Source organism: Mesoplodon bidens (assembly GCF_964165515.1).
Source record: "Mesoplodon bidens genome assembly, chromosome: 19".
Classification (NCBI taxonomy): Eukaryota; Metazoa; Chordata; class Mammalia; order Artiodactyla; family Ziphiidae; genus Mesoplodon; species Mesoplodon bidens.
In genome coordinates, this window is record NC_138179.1 from 12,773,526 (window position 1) to 12,793,095 (window position 19,570).

At 40.2% G+C, this 19,570-nt stretch overlaps 1 protein-coding gene across 4 annotated transcripts in view; it reads right to left on the reverse strand.

Annotated features, from left to right (window-relative positions):
• The window catches only part of LOC308606759 (ATPase family AAA domain-containing protein 5-like), a 36,713-nt gene extending 28,435 nt beyond the window's left edge, over positions 1 to 8,278 (reverse strand). For 3 of the 4 annotated variants that reach the window (XM_081218056.1, XM_081218055.1, XM_081218058.1), the window contains exons 1-3: positions 7,121 to 7,502; positions 2,974 to 4,880; positions 2,162 to 2,270 (exon numbers count right to left, since the gene is read on the reverse strand). In XM_081218056.1, the coding sequence (XP_081074182.1) occupies positions 2,162 to 2,270; positions 2,974 to 4,880; positions 7,121 to 7,186 (2,082 nt within the window). In that variant the 5' untranslated portion in view covers positions 7,187 to 7,502. The other variant, XM_081218057.1, reaches the window with a different exon arrangement.
• Positions 8,279 to 19,570: the final 11,292 nt, after the last annotated feature.

Below are 19,570 nucleotides of genomic sequence, written 5' to 3' on the forward strand. Positions count from 1 at the left end.
GGACCAGGGCACAAGCCCGTGTCCCCTGCATCGGCAGGTGGACTCTCAACCACTGTGCCACGGGGGAAGCCCTACTACTGTGTCTTTTAAACAAATGTTTGCTGTTTTTAAAAACTTAAAAAAAATTTTTTTTTTCACTGCTCCTTGTGACATGCAGGATCTTAGTTCCCACACCAGGGATCGAACCTGTGCCTCCGCAGTGGAAGCGCGGGGTCCTAACCACTGGACCCACAGGGAATTCCCAAAACTTTTAAAATGTTTTTTAAAAACGTTAAAAAGAATAGGTACGGAAAAAAATTTTTTTTAATAAAAATAAAATAAAATAAAGAATAGGCATGGATATTCAGAACATACATAATGAGGTTAGGAATGTTAAGGATCTGCTTTATAGTAGTAGAGTGACAGATTTTTGTTGTTGTGTTAGCAAAATTTTTTTTTCCTTTTCATAAATTTATTTGATTGGTTGATTTTTGGCAGGGTTGGATCTTCATTACAGTGCGCGGGCTTCTCATTGTGGTGGCTTCCCTTGTTGCACAGCACAGGCTCTAGGTGTGTGGTCTCAGTAGTTGGGGTGCGTGGGCTCAGTAGTTGTGGCTTGCGGGCTCTAGAGCGCAGGCTCTGTAGTTGTGGCGCACGGGCTTAGTTGCTCCGCGGCATGTGGGATCTTCCCGGACCAGGGCTCGAACCCGCGTCCCCTGCATTGGCAGGTGGATTCTTAACCACTGTGCCACCAGGGAAGTCCCCAGCAAAATTTCTGACAGGCTGATGAACCTTAGGATAAGTTAGAATTCAAAATAATCCAGCTAAATTTAAATTAACGACTCAATCATTGAAACAGTTAAGAAAGACATGTTTTAGTGAATGTGTGAAAAAAACATCCACATGCATTTTGGCATGTAGTTCTGCTATTACCTGAAATCTGGTTTTTTTTTTCCTAATAGTTATTTTTCTGATAAAAGTTTTAAAAAGTTCATGTTTATAGAAAAACAAAAAACAGAAAAATGAAGAAAATCAAAATCAACCATAATCCTATCATCTCAAAAACCAGTCATTTCCAACACCCTCCTTTCTGACCTAGCTGCCTGTCCTCCCAGCTCACACTTGGTTACTCCTGACTAAAACAGGAACTTCCGTCCTGACAGCTCTCTACTTTCTCCTTATTTATCAGCCCCTGGTATCCCTTTTCCCCATCCCCAGCTTAAATTCCATCATATATCATGTCAACTCTCAAAAAGGTTTTCACCTCCTTTGGCGCCACTGTCCTTCAAAACAGGGTTAAATATTTACTTTATGAGATTAATGATAAGAGTACCAAGCATAGTACCTAGAGTGAGATAAGAAGCACCCCCCCAGGCGGAAAAAAAAGAGAGTTGTTAAATAAAAACAAAAGAGATACCAACTTTCTGTGGCAGTGGCTTTCACCCAAGGATTCCATCAGAACCACCCTGGTGGCTTTTTCAACACACACACACACACACACACACACACACACACACACACACACACACGTGTACCTACTCACCCAGGAGAGAATCCAATTCTCTCATCATGAGGGATAAGCAGTTTACTCTACAAAATCAGCTAAACGATTCTTGTATATACAACCTCTCCCTTTAGGACAGTGGTTTTCAACTGGGGGTGATTTTTCCCTCCAGGGGATATTTAGCAATGACGGGAGGTAGTTTGGTTGTCATAGCTAGGGCAGTTGGGGTGCCACTGGCATCTCACGGGTAGAGGCCACGATTACTGCTAAACATCCTGTCATGTACAAGACAGTTCCCCACAACAAAGAAGTATCCAGCACACAATGCCAACAGTACCAGGGTTGAGAGACCCCATTAATGTATAGAAAAAATTCAGTCACACCTATTTCCATAAGCAGCCTTAGGGAAAAAGACTGGAATATAACTGTCACTAAGAAAACTTTTTCTAGGTAAACGATACTGTCTTTATCAATTGCTTTCATCTCACAATAAGATATGTTGAGCTCTTAATAAGCTAACGAGAGGAATGAAATAGCAAAAAATAATACAGGGTTATAGTTAACATAACCAATCTATGAAGTATGTGCATCTTCTTTTGGCGTATCACTTCCAATAGTAATAGTTATCGTTTTACAGAACAGAATACTACTTACAGGACACCCTAATATTTCAATTACCTTGCTAGTCGGAGACTCAAAATCTTCATCAGCTGCTTCAGATTCCTTAGACCTTTTCTTAGATTTTTTCTTAGATTTTTTGGGAGTACTAATTCTGGTGAATTTCATTCTGAAAAAATACCAAAAAGCTATTCACAAACATTCATATGATTATAATGTGTAAGAATTTCAATTAAATACAGAAAGGAACCAGCTAAGGCTCTAATTTCTCGACCGTTCTGAAACAGAAAACGAGAAAAGACACCCCCCATTAGTTTCAAATTACTGATTCAAAAGTAAGCCAAACTCATTGTTAAACTCTTAGAAAATATAAAGTTTCATTTTATAAATCATAAGCTTTCTAGAAAATTAGCCCCTAAGAGTAGCCAGAACCAACATGCAAGTATATGTTGAGTTGGCCAAAAAGTTCATTCGGGTTTCCCGTAGCATCTTATGGAAAAACCTGAACAAACTTTCTGGCCAAACCTCACAGTATATGGCTCAACTTACCTAAAAAAGCTCTATGATTTATTTTTAATCTTATGTTTGTTAAATGCACAGAATTCATATTTGGAGGATATTTCTCCAGGAATTAACAACTATGATAAATAAGAGTTTAAAACTCATCTAAAATACATCTACAATTCCTCTGAAATCATGCCTGACTTTAAATTAAATATGGAAAATAAGCAACATTTTTGAAACCCTGTTTTCTTTTTCTTATAAATCAGCTGTGTTCTAGAAAAAACATTCTTCAGTGCTTGACATATTTTCCTTCACATCTAATAATACATGCAGAATATTTACAACTTGAGAACAAAACAAAACTTTACCTAATAGGACTCTCTGAATCAGAGGATACTGTTATTAATTCCGCCGTATATAAGCTACGCTTCCCTGATAAGTTCGCTGCTTTTGGAGTGGAAGCTTTTACTGGACTATCGTCTTGTGCGTCTTCAGAATCAGTACCTCTAACGATGACTGTAGCAGGTGTGCTGCTGCTTTGTTTCCGTGTAGAAACATACACCGAGCTGTCTTCAGTCTCAGCTTTGGAGTGTATAACCTTATCCTTAACTGGTATGCCAGTTTTTCTTGGAGACTCATTGCTACACGGAGAGGAAATTTTTGGAGGGTCATCATCGGCTGCACCTTCACAAACAAGGTTTTTGCTGTTAAGTAATGTGCCGTTTTTGAAAACGTCTGTTTTCTTTTGTCTTAAACTCCTTCTAAGCCTTTTTTGATTTTGTTTCTCTTTAAAGGAAAAAGTTGATTCTTTCTCTTGACTATTTCTCTCTCTATTTTCACCTGGAATAGCACCAGTATCTAAGATTTTTTTATTCTTTTTCTTCAGCTTTTTACTTTTCTCCTTAGGAAAACCTCCTTTATCAGCATGTGTCTGTGAATTGCCATTATTTGAAAGCATTTGGATATTAGGATTTTCCATGATGTTTTTAGAATTATTGTCTCTTCCTTCCTCATTTAAAGATTTTTCATTGAGCTCTTTCTGCTTATCAGAAGACTTTTTGACTCCATGTTTAAGTGCAACTGATGTTGGCTGCCTAAATGCTTTCATAAACTGCTGTCTTTCTTCTAGAGTGCATCTTGGTTTCACAGCTTCAGAACCTCCAGCTTCCAACACTGCCAATTCTAGTTCTTCCTCATGTATAACGACATTAGATTTTCTTTTCTGAATCGTCTGTTCATTCTCAGGATGAGACAGACTATTTTCCATTTCCACCTGCTTTTGTTTCAAGAAAATTGAGGGTATTTTCCCTGCCTTTTTTGGGGGGATGGGGTGAACTTGTGCAAGAACAGTGACTGTCTTAAAGCGGACCTGTTGGGAAATCTCATAGGTTTCTGGGTCAGTCATACAACCACTTTTGGCTGCATCATCAACAGTTTCAGAAGGAATACAAATAGACACTGTAGAGTCTGGTGCCTGTTCTACTTTACTTTCGTTGTGACTTTTTAAAAATTCCTCATATGAGACAGTTATTGTACTATCATTTAACTGGGCTGTTTTAGTTATATTATCTCTAGATTCTGCATCATTTGCAGTATTTTCAATTTCATTAGTTAGGGAAGGCATTATCTGTTTACTATCATTACCATCTCTTTTAAGGAGATTTAGTTCCTCTGCTAAGGGTAAACTTTCAGATAGATCTATTATCTCTCTGTGCTTCCTTTTCCTCAGTTTTCTGCGATCAGTTTTTGAGGGCTCTTGTTTAGGACTTACTTTCTTAGAACTTTCTTTGGAGGTCATAGTGCTTGATTGTTTTTTGGTATCTTGAATACTTTCTGCAAGTACCTCGACATGTTTCTTATAGAGTAAAGGAGAAGTACTACTTTCCACAAGATTGTTACTTAAACTGGAGTCTTCCTTGCTATCATCACTGTTAAGTTCAATTGCAGATTCATTTTCAGTTTTAATATGACTTAGTTGATGAGATAAATTAAGTCTCTTTCCTCTCTTCTTATTCTCTGTATTTGAGGACATTTCCAAAGCTGTTTTACAGCCTTTGTCACTGTCAGCAGGCAATGGTGTGGATGACTTTATCTTGTACTTTTTTGCTGTCTGAGTTTTCTCATTTGTGGGTAAAGTCTTTCTAAAATAATCCAGAATATTACTGGATTTTGGTGGAGAGAAAACCCTGTCTCCAGTCTTCCCCATTGGTGATAAATATTTGGGGATTGTTTTGCAAGAAGTCCTGTCATCGACTGTCCTTCGCTTCTTGCTTGCCTATCAATTTAAAAGAAGAAAGCAAGCACTTATTTCAAGCAACATAAATTCTAAACATGGATCTATTATTTTATGTAATGCGATAAAAAAAGGAAGGCTCCCTTAGTTGATAAACATTACATATTAGGAAGAAAAAGAGCTTTAAAGTTAAACCTACATTCAAATCTCAATGTCACATCAAGTTATACAATTATAATTTGTGTACTTTATATATTATGCGTCAATAAGAAGTTTCAAGGCCCCCTATGCTTGTGTACAAATGTGTTAATTACTGTTGGCCTCTGTTTACTCTATAACCTTTGAATAGTACCACCCACCCCACAGAATTTGTAATGAACATATTACATACAAACATGTGAAGTCTGATGCATGCTCGGAACTCTATAAATATTATTTCCATTCCCTTTATCCTGTTTTAGTTAAAAATAAAGAAATTATTCTAACTATTTCCAAGAAACAGGTACATGGTGAACAAGCCTAGGATCCCAAAATTTACTAATTAAGTAAAAATTATCGTGGACATTTACTACAAATAAAACAAATAAGACTTTTCAGTGTTTTAGTGTGCTATTTAGAGTTACCACCTGCCTCTTATACTATTTAGTACCCTTAAAAAAAAGCTCCATCAACTTTATTTTTAACTTCCTCAGTTCATTTGTTAGAAAAAACTTGCCAGAACAACAAGAAAACCTTTTCTTTTGAAGATAAGTAGCAAAGGAATTATACGTCTAGAAAATTAAAATGGATTATAAGGCTATCGTGATTAAAAGCATAGCACTGATGCATGAATAGGCAGGCAACTTAATAGAACCGATTAGAAAACCAGAAAGAGACATAAGTGTGTATTTAAGAATTTGGTATATGGTAATAGTAGCACTCAAGTTAGTGGGCAAAGAAGTAGTTAATAAATAGTACTGGGACAAATTTTAACCCTCTGGATAAATATGAGACAAAATAAATTACAGACAGATTAAAATTTTACATCTGAAAATGAAATGATAAATGTACTAGAAGAAAATGTTAATGAGTTGTTAGTATTATTATCGTGAGCTCGTATCAGAGGCACAATACCATAGGCTCTGGAGTCAAGCAGATCTAAGTTCAAGTGCTGGCTCTGACATCTACTAGTGTGGGACCTTGAGCAAATTACTGTTAATTTTCTAACTTATTTTTCTAACCTAACTTACTTTTAATTACTTCTTAACCTTCTCTCTTCTGTAGAATACAGATAATAACACCTCATCACAGGGTTGATATTAAGTAAAATAATGTGTATAAGGTCCTTACCCTTAAAATACTAAACAGTAAGTATCATTACTGTGAAATAGCCCTCTAAGCAGGGCACCAAAAGCAGAAAGTGTAATGAAAAGACTGGAAAACTGAGCAAACAAAAAGCAAGAACGGTGTAATTCAAGCATCAAAAGTCCTTCTTCACACCTGAGACAAGCAGAGCAACTGCCTTTTCAGCAAAGAAGTATCAGCATAACATCTATTAGCAAGCAGACAAAAGTACTCAATTCTAAAAAGTAAGAAAGAGTCCCAGCGAGATAAGTGAATATACATTTTGGCTCACTTCGAAGACATCTGTTTGCATACTTCAGTTAGGATGCGAGCTTGAAATGAAAAGGTGTAAAAATATAGCAACCGTCTACTTTTAGATGCTACTCCACTACTTCATGGCATTAGAATCTCTTAACAACAACTGCTTAGTACATTTCACTGAAACTTGATGAACACTGGAGAATAACAGCATGCCAAGCTGGGACTTCTAACTGCAGTATCTTAAGCCCTAGAACAATGAGATAGTGATTTTTAAATGACGTACCTTTTTTGATTCCTGTAGTGACAATCTAAGCGGTATTCCCAGAGCAGGCGATTCGGTGGACAGGTAGAACTTAAAGATTCTTTTCAACGCTAAAGTTCTATGATTCCTTATCATGAACCCCTGACTTGACCCTGGGATCCTCCATAACATTTCACAAGACTAAAACATCAAGTTCCAGAAACATTTCAGGATCTGGGAACTAGTCCTTTACTAGGCATCTTAAGGTCCCCGCAAACATCTCACAATCCCAATGTTTCTAGGAACCTATCACGTCTTTAAGCAACGACACACCCCAGCAATTGTTCCACACAATGTCAGACTCTGGGGCCTCACCAGATCCCTCCTTTCCCCTCACAGATCCTAAGTCGGGATCACCTTTCACCCACACCCAACATTCGGAGATATTCAAACTCACCTCATTCCCGTAGTCTTTCACCGGAGGGGGAGCAGCTGCCGCCGCCATGGCCAAGACCCCCACCATGCTCCCTGCTTCCCGGAATCCCGGTTCCTAGGACCTTCCGCGGCCCGGCCCGGCCTGTCGGGAGGCCATGGAGGCGGCCGGCTCCAGCAGGAGCGAGGAGCTGGGCCGCGGGGTCCGCCTCGGACTCCCCCGCGCCCACTGCCCGGGGTGGTCGCAGAGGCTGGGCCCAGCTCAGCCAAGAAGAACGCGGGAAGAGGCGGTGAGAAAGCGCGGGCAGCGAAGACCCTCGGGCTCGGTCGGTGAGCGCGGGGTGCCCCTGAGGCCGGCGCTCCAGTTCTGAGTGATCGGAACTGGGGCTCCCGTGGGGAAAGCAGGCCGAACACAGAACCTACCCGCGGGCTTCGGAGGGACTTCTTGTCAATTGTGTTTTCGCGCCGTCCAGAGTGCAGGGGGCGGAGTTTAGATTGCTTCCGGAGGCTGCGCGGACAGTGAGCCGAGAGGGCCAAAATGCTTCTTCGGCAAGCCTGCGGGAAGGCGGGATTGTTTTACCGTGAATCTAAAAGCAGCGGGGACTTCGGAGATTCAAACTTCTAAAGCCCAGTTTCACTGATGAGGATATGATTTGACTAAGTCCGTTGGTGGCAGAATTCAAACCCCATACTTTTGACGCCCCAGACTAGCCCCTATTTAAAAGTGGAAATTCGAAGAATACAGAAAAGGGAATAACAATTGATTACACTCCCACACGGAATAAAATGTTATTTTGCCAAGCGTCCTACCTAGAGATACGCCCACTTGGGGTCCGAGATTTCGACTTTTTACCCCTAATTGAGCTCAGGAGGCATTTCTTCCCGTGGATTTCGTCCTCGCGAGCAGCTAGGAGCCCAAGGTCGTCGCCTCAGCTGGCTGGCGTGTGTTCGAGTTGTTGCTGGGTACCAGTAGTTTGCTAGTTTGTAGTGAAGATAATCTCATACATCATTTGCATTGTTTTCATGGATATGTTTAGCTTTACTTTTTTTTTTACATTGCACTTGCAATATAGAGAGTGTGTTTATTTTGTCTGAGTGCTAGTTTTAACTACACGGTGTGGAAGAGCTGAAACAAGTCATGTAAATACACCTGTCAAATAGTAACGGGAAGCCACCTCGTTCGGTCGGGTTATGCAAACTGATACTAACTGTTGACGTAATAAAGATAGATCTTTATGGTATTTGCTATTGTCTGGACAACATAAAGGGTACAAGTTTCTCCAATGAAATTAGTGGTAATTACTTTCTCCTTGAAAATTATTAACCCCGGATAAGGTTTTTCAGGAAGGGAGACTGCACTTCTAAATATAAACTGTTTTGTTGTTTTGGTTTCGTTTGTATATAACTCACGTAGTGTAAGAACGCTGCGCAAGGAGAATGACGGCGAAGAGGAGGAGAAATCAATTAGAAGATTACAGAAAAAACTGAAAGTCTGTTTGACTTTCACCCCCTAACTCGGTCTCTTCCTCTTAGCCCCAAAGCCAGCCAGTATTACCTATTTGGTGGATAGCATTGCAGCCTTTCTTAATACTTTTACATACATATACGTATCCGTAGAAAAATCTTTAGCTTTGTTTTTCTTTACATAAAAGGTAACAATGTAAATATCACTCAGCAAATTGTTTCTTTCATCATTGTCTTCAAGAGCTATGCAGGTCGATCTGATTCGTTCCCTTTCATTCCTGAGCATTCCACCCGATTATGCACAACATTTTATTTATCCATTTCCTTAGTGATGATCATTTAAATTGTCTTCAATTTTCTGTTAGTCAAACAATGAGTCAGCGAACGTTCTTGTCTCCTTGAACACAAATGGTGCTTTTCCAGGATACACACCTAAACGTGGAATTGCTGGGTTGTAGGGTATGTCTCTAGTGCTTTTTATTCTTCTAAAAAGCTAAGCATTTAAAATGTGGTGGCGCAGTGGTTGAGAATCTGCCTGCCAATACAAGGGACACGGGTTCGACCCCTGGTCTTCTAGCACTATAAATATCTGCTTATCTTTAAATATTTCAATATCTTTACACAGCTATTTTTAAAAATAAATTTATTTATTTTATTTATTTAGTTTGGGCTGTGTTGGGTCTTCCTCGCTGCGCACCGGCTTCCTCTAATTGCGGGGAGCGGGGGCTACTCTTAGTTGCGGTGCGTGGGCTTCTCATTCTCGTGGCTTCTCTTATTGTGGAGCACTGGCTCTAGGCACGTGGGCTTCAGTAGTTGCAGCACGCGGGCTCAGTAGTTGTGGCTCCTGGGCTCTAGAGCACAGGCTCAGTAGTTGTGGTTCACGGGCTTAGTTGCTCCGCAGCATGTGGGATCTACCCGGACCAGGGCTTGAACCCGTGTCCCCTGCACTGGCAGGCGGATTCTCAACCACTGCTCCACCAGGGAAGCCCTAAACAGCTATTTCTTGATCTAACAATTTTAAACAGTATTCATTAAAGTCCTGTTATGGTGGTTCATTCTCTTGTAACACCGCCCTCCATACTTTCTCTCCTCCCACATTCCCAATATAGTTATATTATAAAGACTTGTACACTTGTACACAAATGTTGATAGCAGCTTTATTTGTAATAGTAAAAAACTTGGAACAACTTATCAACAGGTACATTAACAAACACATCCATACCATGGAATACTACTCAGCAATAAAAAGAAATGAACTATCAATACATGAAACAACATGGATGAAAAAAGAGTACATACTGTATGATTCCATTTATTTAAAATTTGAGAAAAATGCAAATTAATCTCTAATTACAGAAAGCAGATCATCATTGCCTGTGTTCAGGGGTTGAAGGAGGGATAGATTACAAAGGAATAGGTTACATGGAAACTTTGGGGAGTGATGGAAATGTTCATTATCTTGGTTATGGTGATGGTTCCACAGGTATCTACTGATGAATAAGTTCATCACGTCATATACTCTAAATATATGCAGTTTATTGCAAATCAGTTATACTCAATAAAGCTGTTTAAAAAATGGTTCAAGCCCACTCTTGCACTGCTGGTGGGAATGTGAATTGGTACAGCCACTATGGAGAACAGTATGGAGGTTCCTTAAAAAACTAAAAATAGAACTACCATATGACCCAGCAATCCCACTACTAGGCATATACCCCGAGAAAACCATAATTCCCAAAGAGACATGTACCAAAATGTTCATTGCAGCTCTATTCACAATAGCCCGAAGCTGGAAACAACCTAAGTGTCCATCATCGGATGAATGGATAAAGAAGATGTGGCACATATATACAATGGAATATTACTCAGCCATAAAAAGAAATGAAACTGAGCTATTTGTAATGAGGTGGATAGACCTAGAGTCTGTCATACAGAGTGAAGTAAGTCAGAAAGAGAAAGACAAATACCGTATGCTAACACATATATATGGAATTTAAAAAAAAAATGTCATGAAGAACCTAGGGGTAAAACGGGAATAAAGACACAGACCTACTTGAGAATGGACTTGTGGATATGGGGAGGGCGAAGGGTAAGCTGTGACAAAGCGAAAGAGAGGCATGGACATATATACACTACCAAACGTAAGGTAGATAGATAGTGGGAAGCAGCCGCAGAGCACAGGGAGATCAGCTCGGTGCTTTGTGACCGCCTGGAGGGGTGGGATGGGGAGGGTGGGAGGGAGGGAGATGCATGAGGGAAGGGATGTGGGAACAGATGTATATGTATGACTGATTCACTTTGTTATAAAGCAGAAACTAATAAAAAAAAATGGTTCAAGCTGATTGAAGGTTTTTAGCATAGGTGGGACTCACTCGTGGGTTCTACTGTAGGATCATCAGGAGATTTTCATTGGGGAACTTCCTAATGTTTATAGGTGGAGGTCTTTTCTCTGGACCACTTGGTTTCTCCTCCAATCTATTCAGGGGCAGAGGTGTTTATATCTCATGCAGTTTTGTGGAAGCAATAGGGAGGCGTCACCTAAATGCATGGAATAGGGCAAGGGACCTAAAATATCTAACTCTAATATTAACTGACGTCTCCCCTTTTCAGTCCCATGCCTCATTCTCATGTGCTGTGTTATTCATCCTTCCATCCATTCCATAAATACAAATGAATGCCTGACATGTGCCAGCTATGAACAAAACAGACAAAAATGCCTATCCTTTTAGAATTTATATTCTGGTTGGAAGAGACATGTAATAAAAATGATCCATAAGTGAAGTATATGGTAAGACAGGGCTAAATGCTGAGGAGAAAATAATGCAGGAAGTAGGATAAGGAAAGGAATGTCAGAATAGGGGTTGTGATTTTTTTTTAAGTGACTAAAATTTTTAAAAGGATATATACCATGAGTTTCTCAGGAGCCTTTGGGGAGAGTTAGCCCAATTCTGAATGGTTCATCCTCTTCAGTTTAGATCGTAACTTCCTGCAGTTTTCTTGGGCAATTACTACTACTCCACTTTCCATCTTCCAAAAATTTATGGAACTCTCTAGTGCTCTTTTGTGTTCTCTACTGTTCCATTTGTCCCTAATCCATTTGTTTTTCCTAATCCAGTTTTAAATCCCTTAATTGTTATTTTGATGGGGTTTTGGAAGGGAAAGGAGAAAAGCCTTAAGACTCAGTTTAGGGTTTACCTTGTTCAAGAAACTTTTCCTGATACCTTCTTCCTTCCACTTTACCTTAGGCTGGATTAGGTGGCCGTCTCTGTGCTTCTACTCATTGCACTCAATATATTAGAATATAAATTCCTGCTTATGTGTGAGTGATCCCCCTACTGGACTATGAAGGCAAGTCCTAGGTCTCATTCCTGATTTGATTCCCAGCATCTAAGCACAGAGCCAGACACATACCTTGTACTCTTTAAATATTTTGTAAGTAAATGTGTGCTTCTACCTGGCCATACTATTCAGCCTTTGCATGAGTCCTGTGAGGAAGACATTTACATTATTGTCGATTTAGAGAAATGTAGCTCACACGAGTTACAATGTTTAGCCAAGTCTCCAAACTTAAACTTCAGTGCTTTTTTTAAAATTTATTTATTTATTTATTTATTTTTGGCTGCGTTGGGTCTTTGTTGCTGCGTTCAGGCTTTCTTTAGTTGTGGTGAGTTGGGGCTACTCTTCGTTGCGGTGCGCAGGCTTCTCATTACGGTGGCTTCTCTTGCTGTGGAGCATGGGCTCTAGGTGCGCAGGCTTCGGTAGTTGTGGCACGTGGGCTCAGTAGTTGTGGCTCACGGGCTCTAGAGTGCAGGCTCAGGAGTTGTGGCGCACGGGCTTAGTTGCTCCGCAGCATGTGGGATCTTCCCGGACCAGGGCTCAAACCCGTGTCCCCTGCATTGGCAGGCGGATTCCCAACCACTGTACCACCAGGGAAGCCCGTCAATTATATTCTTATTGTAAATAAATCAATTATCAAGTCCTTTGTTTCTTGTAGCATGAGGAGTCTGTGCCTCTGAATCTGCTCACCTCTGGGTACTCTTGAAAAGTCAGTGTCAGACTAATGTGGTGACACAGAGATTAAAAACTCTGTAAAGCCCTGTCTGATGGCCTGCTGGCTTCTGTCATCACCACCTCTAGATCAATCTTCCTCTCTATTATTGACCAGAGCATTTATTTTTCAGAAACTTGTGCTCTAAAGTTAAAAAAAATAAAAAAATTTCGAGCCTGGGGGTGCAGTTTTACAGCTTTTCTTCAGTTTTCTTCATGTTATTTTTGTGGGTAGTGTGGATATATTAGATACACATTTTCTGCCTCCCATCAGTTAGTAGGTCAAGGAAATAAAGTTGAATGGGACTAAGATTGGTAGCTTGTCTTTATGGAAGTTTTCCTTTTAATTTTTTTTAAAATTTCACTTAGTAAAGCTTTCTGGAGTGGGAGCCAATTCTGTTCAATTAGCTTTAGAGAGCACACAGAACATACCATGTTCAAGAACAATTAATAAATCCTGTTTTTTACTGACTCAATGTGTGTCCAAACTCTCCTGTTCCCTTGAACCATTTGCCTATCTTTCCCCCTGCTTTCACTGTCAAAACCCCATACAAGGGCTTTCCTGGTGGCGTAGTGATTAAGAATCTGCCTGCCAATGCAGGGGACACGGGTTCGAGCCCTGGTCCGGGAAGATCCCACATGTCGCGGAGCAACTAAGCCCGTGCGCCACAACTACTGAGCCTGCGCTCCAGAGCCCGTAAGCCACAACTACTGAGCCCGCGTGCCGCAACTACTGAAGCGTGGTTGCCTAGAGCCCGTGCTCTGCAACAAGAGAAGCCACCGCAATGAGAAGCCCATGCGCCGCAATGAAGAGTAGTCCCCACTCGCCGCAACTAGAGAAAGCCCCTTTGCAGCAACCAAGACCCAACGTAGCCAAAAATAAAAAACATATAAATGGGGCTTCCCTGGTTGCGCAGTGGTTGAGAGTCCGCCTGCCGATGCAGGGGACACGGGTTCGTGCCCTGGTCTGGGACGATCCCACATGCCGCGGAGTGACTAGGCCTGTGAGCTATGGCCGCTGAGCCTGCGCTTCCGGAGCCTGTGCTCCGCAACGGGAGAGGCCACAACATTGAGAGGCCCGCGTACCGCAAAAAAGAAGAAGAAGCAAAAGAAAAAAAAAATATATATATATATATATATAAATGTATAAATAAACTTATTTTAAAAAAAGGAAAGAAACTACTGGCACAGGTAATATGAGCAAATCTGAAAAAGCATTATGGTGTGTGAAAGAAACTAAATAAAAAACACTACATATTATAAGATTCTATTGACATGAAATTCTACAATTGGCAAAATTACAGTGACAGAAAACAGACTGGTAGTCAGCAGGGCCGAGGGGTTAGGACAAAGAACAGAACACAACGGCACACAAGGGAACTTTTGGAAGTAATAAAGATGTTCTCTATCTTGATGGACATGTTCTGTAACTATATTTGTCAAAATTCATTGAACCATACACTTGAAGTGGGTGTATTTTACTGTAAATAAACTATATTTCAAAGCTAATTAACAGAAAGCAAACATGCACACATACAGATGGATACCACTACCATGGCCAAAGTTAAAAAAACTGACAGCAGTTGCCAGAATTCTCATGCACTGGAAACCTATCTGGCAGAGTCTTAAAAAGCTAAACAACTAAAAATAACATAATGCATATGATTCAACAATTCCACTGACAGAACAGCATGGATAAATCTAAAAAACATAATGTTAAATGAAAGAAACCAGATATAAAAGGACACATGTTTCCAATTATTTGAAATTTCAGAATAGACAAAACGAATCTGAGTTAATACACATCAGAATAATGGTTATCGGGCTTCCCTGGTGGCACAGTGGTTGAGAATCTGCCTGCCAATGCAGGGGACACGGGTTCGAGCCCTGGTCTGGGAAGATCCCACATGCCGCAGAGCAACTAAGCCCGTGCGCCACAACTACTGAACCTGAGCTCTAGAGCCCGCGAGCCACAACTACTGAAGCCTGTGTGCCACAACTACTGAAGCCCATGCGCCTAGAGCCTGTGCTCTGCAACAAGAGAAGCCACCGCAATGAGAAGCCTGCACACTGTAACGAACAGTAGCCCCCGCTCTCAGCAACTAGAGAAAACCCGCGTGCAGCAGCGAAGACCCAATGCAGCCAAAAATTAAATAAATAAATAAATAAATTTTTAAAAAAAAGAGTGAACCTTAATTTAAACTACAGACACTGGGTGATGTGTCAATGTAAGTTCATCAATTATAACAAGTGTACTATTTTGATATTGATTATGGGGAGGCTGTGCATGTGTGACAGCGCTGGGTATATGGGAAATCTATACCTTTTGCTCAATTTTGCTGTGAACCTAAAACTGCACTAATAAATGAAGTCCACTAAGTACATATATAATAGAAAAATATAACCACAGATCACACTAAATAAAAGACCAGAAAAATGGTTATTCAAATCTTACCAAGGAAATGAAATTAAAATGTGTCTAATTATACTTAGTTTGCCTTTATTTCTTGCTTGAAACCTATTCAGATAAATATAATTACATTTGTGAAAAATACCCAAAAAGATATCCATATTAAATGTCTGTATATAAAAAAAATTTTTTAAATACATGTCTGGGGACTTCCCCGGTGGTACAGTGGTTAAGACTCCATGCTTCCAGTGCAGGGGGCATGGGTACAATCCCTAGTCAGCGAAGTTCCACATGCTGCGTGGTGCAGCCAAAACAAACAAACAAACAAATAGATGTCTGTACAGATTAGAATTATTGGCTATTTCCCCATTATCTTCATGGCATCTATTCTTTGATTTTAGTCACTTTTAGGCTGAATCCTTTGGAGAGAGGCTGAAAAGGTAGTAGGTATGGAAAAGAGCACTGATAAGAATAAAGTCTGGCCTTCAGGCCTGGCTCTACCACTGATGTACTAAGGGATCTTGTGCATTTAAATATTATCTTCCAGATAATGTATTTGCCATATTCTGAGTTCTACAGGTTTTTACATTTGGATTAAAAACACATAGCAAGCAAGCTGCAAAAGAGTTCACATTATATGATCCCTTTTAAAAATGACATATAAATATTTAAGGAGAGGAAAGTCTGGACAAATGAACTTGTAACTATTAAAAGAGGGTTCCCCCTGGGGACCTCCCTGGTGGCACAGTGCTTAAGAATCCACCTGCTAATGCAGGGGACACGGGTTCAATCTCTGGTACGGGAAGATCCCACATGCCATGGAGCAACTAAGCCCATGCGCCGCAACTACTGAGCCTGTGCTCTAGAGCCTGTGTGCCACAAAATTACTGAAGCTGGAACACCTAGAGCCTGTGCTCTGCAACAAGAGAAGCCACCGCAATGAGAAGCCCGCACACTGCAATGAAGAGTAGACCCCGCTCGCCACAACTAGAGAAAGCCCATGCACAGCAATGAAGACCCAAGGCAGTCAAATAAGCAAACAAACAAACAAACAAAATTAAATCCAAATACATAAATAATATAAGCAGCATTTAAAAGTTCAGTAGAATCTTTCTAAAAAGTAAGAGATAGCAATTAAGAAAAAAAAGTGGGTTCCCCCTAAACAGGAAAGAGAAACTTTTAAAAGTTTTCACTTTTAAATTTATATACTACTGTGTCTTTTTTTTGTTTGTTTGCGGTACGCAGGCCTCTCACTGTTGTGGCCTCTCCCGTTGCGGAGCACAGGCTCCGGACGCGCAGGCTCAGCGGCCATGGCTCACGGGCCCAGCCGCTCCAGGCATGTGGGATCTTCCCGGACCGGGGCACAAACCCGTGTCCCCTGCATCGGCAGGTGGACTCTCAACCACTGCGCCACCAGGGAAGCCCTACTACTGTGTCTTTTAAACAAATGTTTGCTGTTTTTAAAAACTTAAAAAAAAATTTTTTTCGACTGCGCCTTGTGACACGCAGGATCTTAGTTCCCACACCAGGGATCGAACCTGTGCCCCCGCAGTGGAAGCGCGGAGTCCTAACCACTGGACCCGCAGGGAATTCCAAAAACTTTTTAAATGTTTTTTAAAAACATTAAAAAGAATAGGTACGGAAAAAATTTTTTTTTAATTAAAAATAAAAATAAAAACAAGAATAGGCATGGATATTCAGAACATACATAAGGAGGTTAGGAATGTTAAGGACCTGCTTTATAGTAGTAGAGTGACAGATTTTTGTTGTTGTGTTAGCAAAAATTTTTTTCTTTTTCATAAACTTATTTGATTGATTGATTTTGGGCTGGGTTGGATCTTCATTGCAGTGCGCGGGCTTCTCATTGTGGTGGCTTCCCTTGTTGCACAGCACAGGCTCTAGGTATGTGGTCTCAGTAGTTGGGGTGCGTGGGCTCAGTAGTTGTGGCTTGCGGGCTCTAGAGCGCAGGCTCTGTAGTTGTGGCGCACGGGCTTAGTTGCTCCGCGGCATGTGGGATCTTCCCGGACCAGGGCTCGAACCCGTGTCTCCTGCATTGGCAGGTGGATTCTTAACCACTGTGCCACCAGGGAAGTCCCCAGCAAAATTTCTGACAGGCTGATGAACCTTAGGATAAGTTAGAATTCAAAATAATCCAGCTAAATTTAAATTAACGACTCAATCATTGAAACAGTTAAGAAAGACATGTTTTAGTGAATGTGTGAAAAAAACATCCACATGCATTTTGGCATGCAGTTCTGCTATTACCTGAAATCTGGTTTTTTTTTCCTAATAGTTATTTTTCTGATAAAAGTTTTAAAAAGTTCATGTTTATAGAAAAACAAAAAACAGAAAAATGAAGAAAATCAAAATCAACCATAATCCTATCATCTCAAAAACCAGTCATTTCCAACACCCTCCTTTCTGACCTAGCTGCCTGTCCTCCCAGCTCACACTTGGTTACTCCTGACTAAAACAGGAACTTCCGTCCTGACAGCTCTCTACTTTCTCCTTATTTATCAGCCCCTGGTATCCCTTTTCCCCATCCCCAGCTTAAATTCCATCATATATCATGTCAACTCTCAAAAATGTTTTCACCTCCTTTGGCGCCACTGTCCTTCAAAACAGGGTTAAATATTTACTTTATGAGATTAATGATAAGAGTACCAAGCATAGTACCTAGAGTGAGATAAGAAGCACCCCCCCAGGCGGAAAAAAAAGAGAGTTGTTAAATAAAAACAAAAGAGATACCAACTTTCTGTGGCAGTGGCTTTCACCCAAGGATTCCATCAGAACCACCCTGGTGGCTTTTTCAACACACACACACACACACACACACACACACACACGTGTACCTACTCACCCAGGAGAGAATCCAATTCTCTCATCATGAGGGATAAGCAGTTTACTCTACAAAATCAGCTAAACGATTCTTGTATATACAACCTCTCCCTTTAGGACAGTGGTTTTCAACTGGGGGTGATTTTTCCCTCCAGGGGATATTTAGCAATGACGGGAGGTAGTTTGGTTGTCATAGCTAGGGCAGTTGGGGTGCCACTGGCATCTCACGGGTAGAGGCCACGATTACTGCTAAACATCCTGTCATGTACAAGACAGTTCCCCACAACAAAGAAGTATCCAGCACACAATGCCAACAGTACCAGGGTTGAGAGACCCCACTTGTTAATGTATAGAAAAAATTCAGTCACACCTATTTCCATAAGCAGCCTTAGGGAAAAAGACTGGAATATAACTGTCACTAAGAAAACTTTTTCTAGGTAAACGATACTGTCTTTATCAATTGCTTTCATCTCACAATAAGATATGTTGAGCTCTTAATAAGCTAACGAGAGGAATGAAATAGCAAAAAATAATACAGGGTTATAGTTAACATAACCAATCTATGAAGTATGTGCATCTTCTTTTGGCGTATCACTTCCAATAGTAATAGTTATCGTTTTACAGAACAGAATACTACTTACAGGACACCCTAATATTTCAATTACCTTGCTAGTCGGAGACTCAAAATCTTCATCAGCTGCTTCAGATTCCTTAGACCTTTTCTTAGATTTTTTGGGAGTACTAATTCTGGTGAATTTCACTCTGAAAAAATACCAAAAAGGTATTCACAAACATTCATATGATTATAACGTGTAAGAATTTCAATTAAATACAGAAAGGAACCAGCTAAGGCTCTAATTTCTCGACCGCTCTGAAACAGAAAACGAGAAAAGACACCCCCCATTAGTTTCAAATTACTGATTCAAAAGTAAGCCAAACTCATTGTTAAACTCTTAGAAAATATAAAGTTTCATTTTATAAATCATAAGCTTTCTAGAAAATTAGCCCCTAAGAGTAGCCAGAACCAACATGCAAGTATATGTTGAGTTGGCCAAAAAGTTCATTCGGGTTTCCCGTAGCATCTTATGGAAAAACCTGAACAAACTTTCTGGCCAAACCTCACAGTATATGGCTCAACTTACCTAAAAAAGCTCTATGATTTATTTTTAATCTTATGTTTGTTAAATGCACAGAATTCATATTTGGAGGATATTTCTCCAGGAATTAACAACTATGATAAATAAGAGTTTAAAACTCATCTAAAATACATCTACAATTCCTCTGAAATCATGCCTGACTTTAAATTAAATATGGAAAATAAGCAACATTTTTGAAACCCTGTTTTCTTTTTCTTATAAATCAGCTGTGTTCTAGAAAAAACATTCTTCAGTGCTTGACATATTTTCCTTCACATCTAATAATACATGCAGAATATTTACAACTTGAGAACAAAACAAAACTTTACCTAATAGGACTCTCTGAATCAGAGGATACTGTTATTAATTCCGCCGTATATAAGCTACGCTTCCCTGATAAGTTCGCTGCTTTTGGAGTGGAAGCTTTTACTGGACTATCGTCTTGTGCGTCTTCAGAATCAGTACCTCTAACGATGACTGTAGCAGGTGTGCTGCTGCTTTGTTTCCGTGTAGAAACATACACCGAGCTGTCTTCAGTCTCAGCTTTAGAGTGTATAACCTTATCCTTAACTGGTATGCCAGT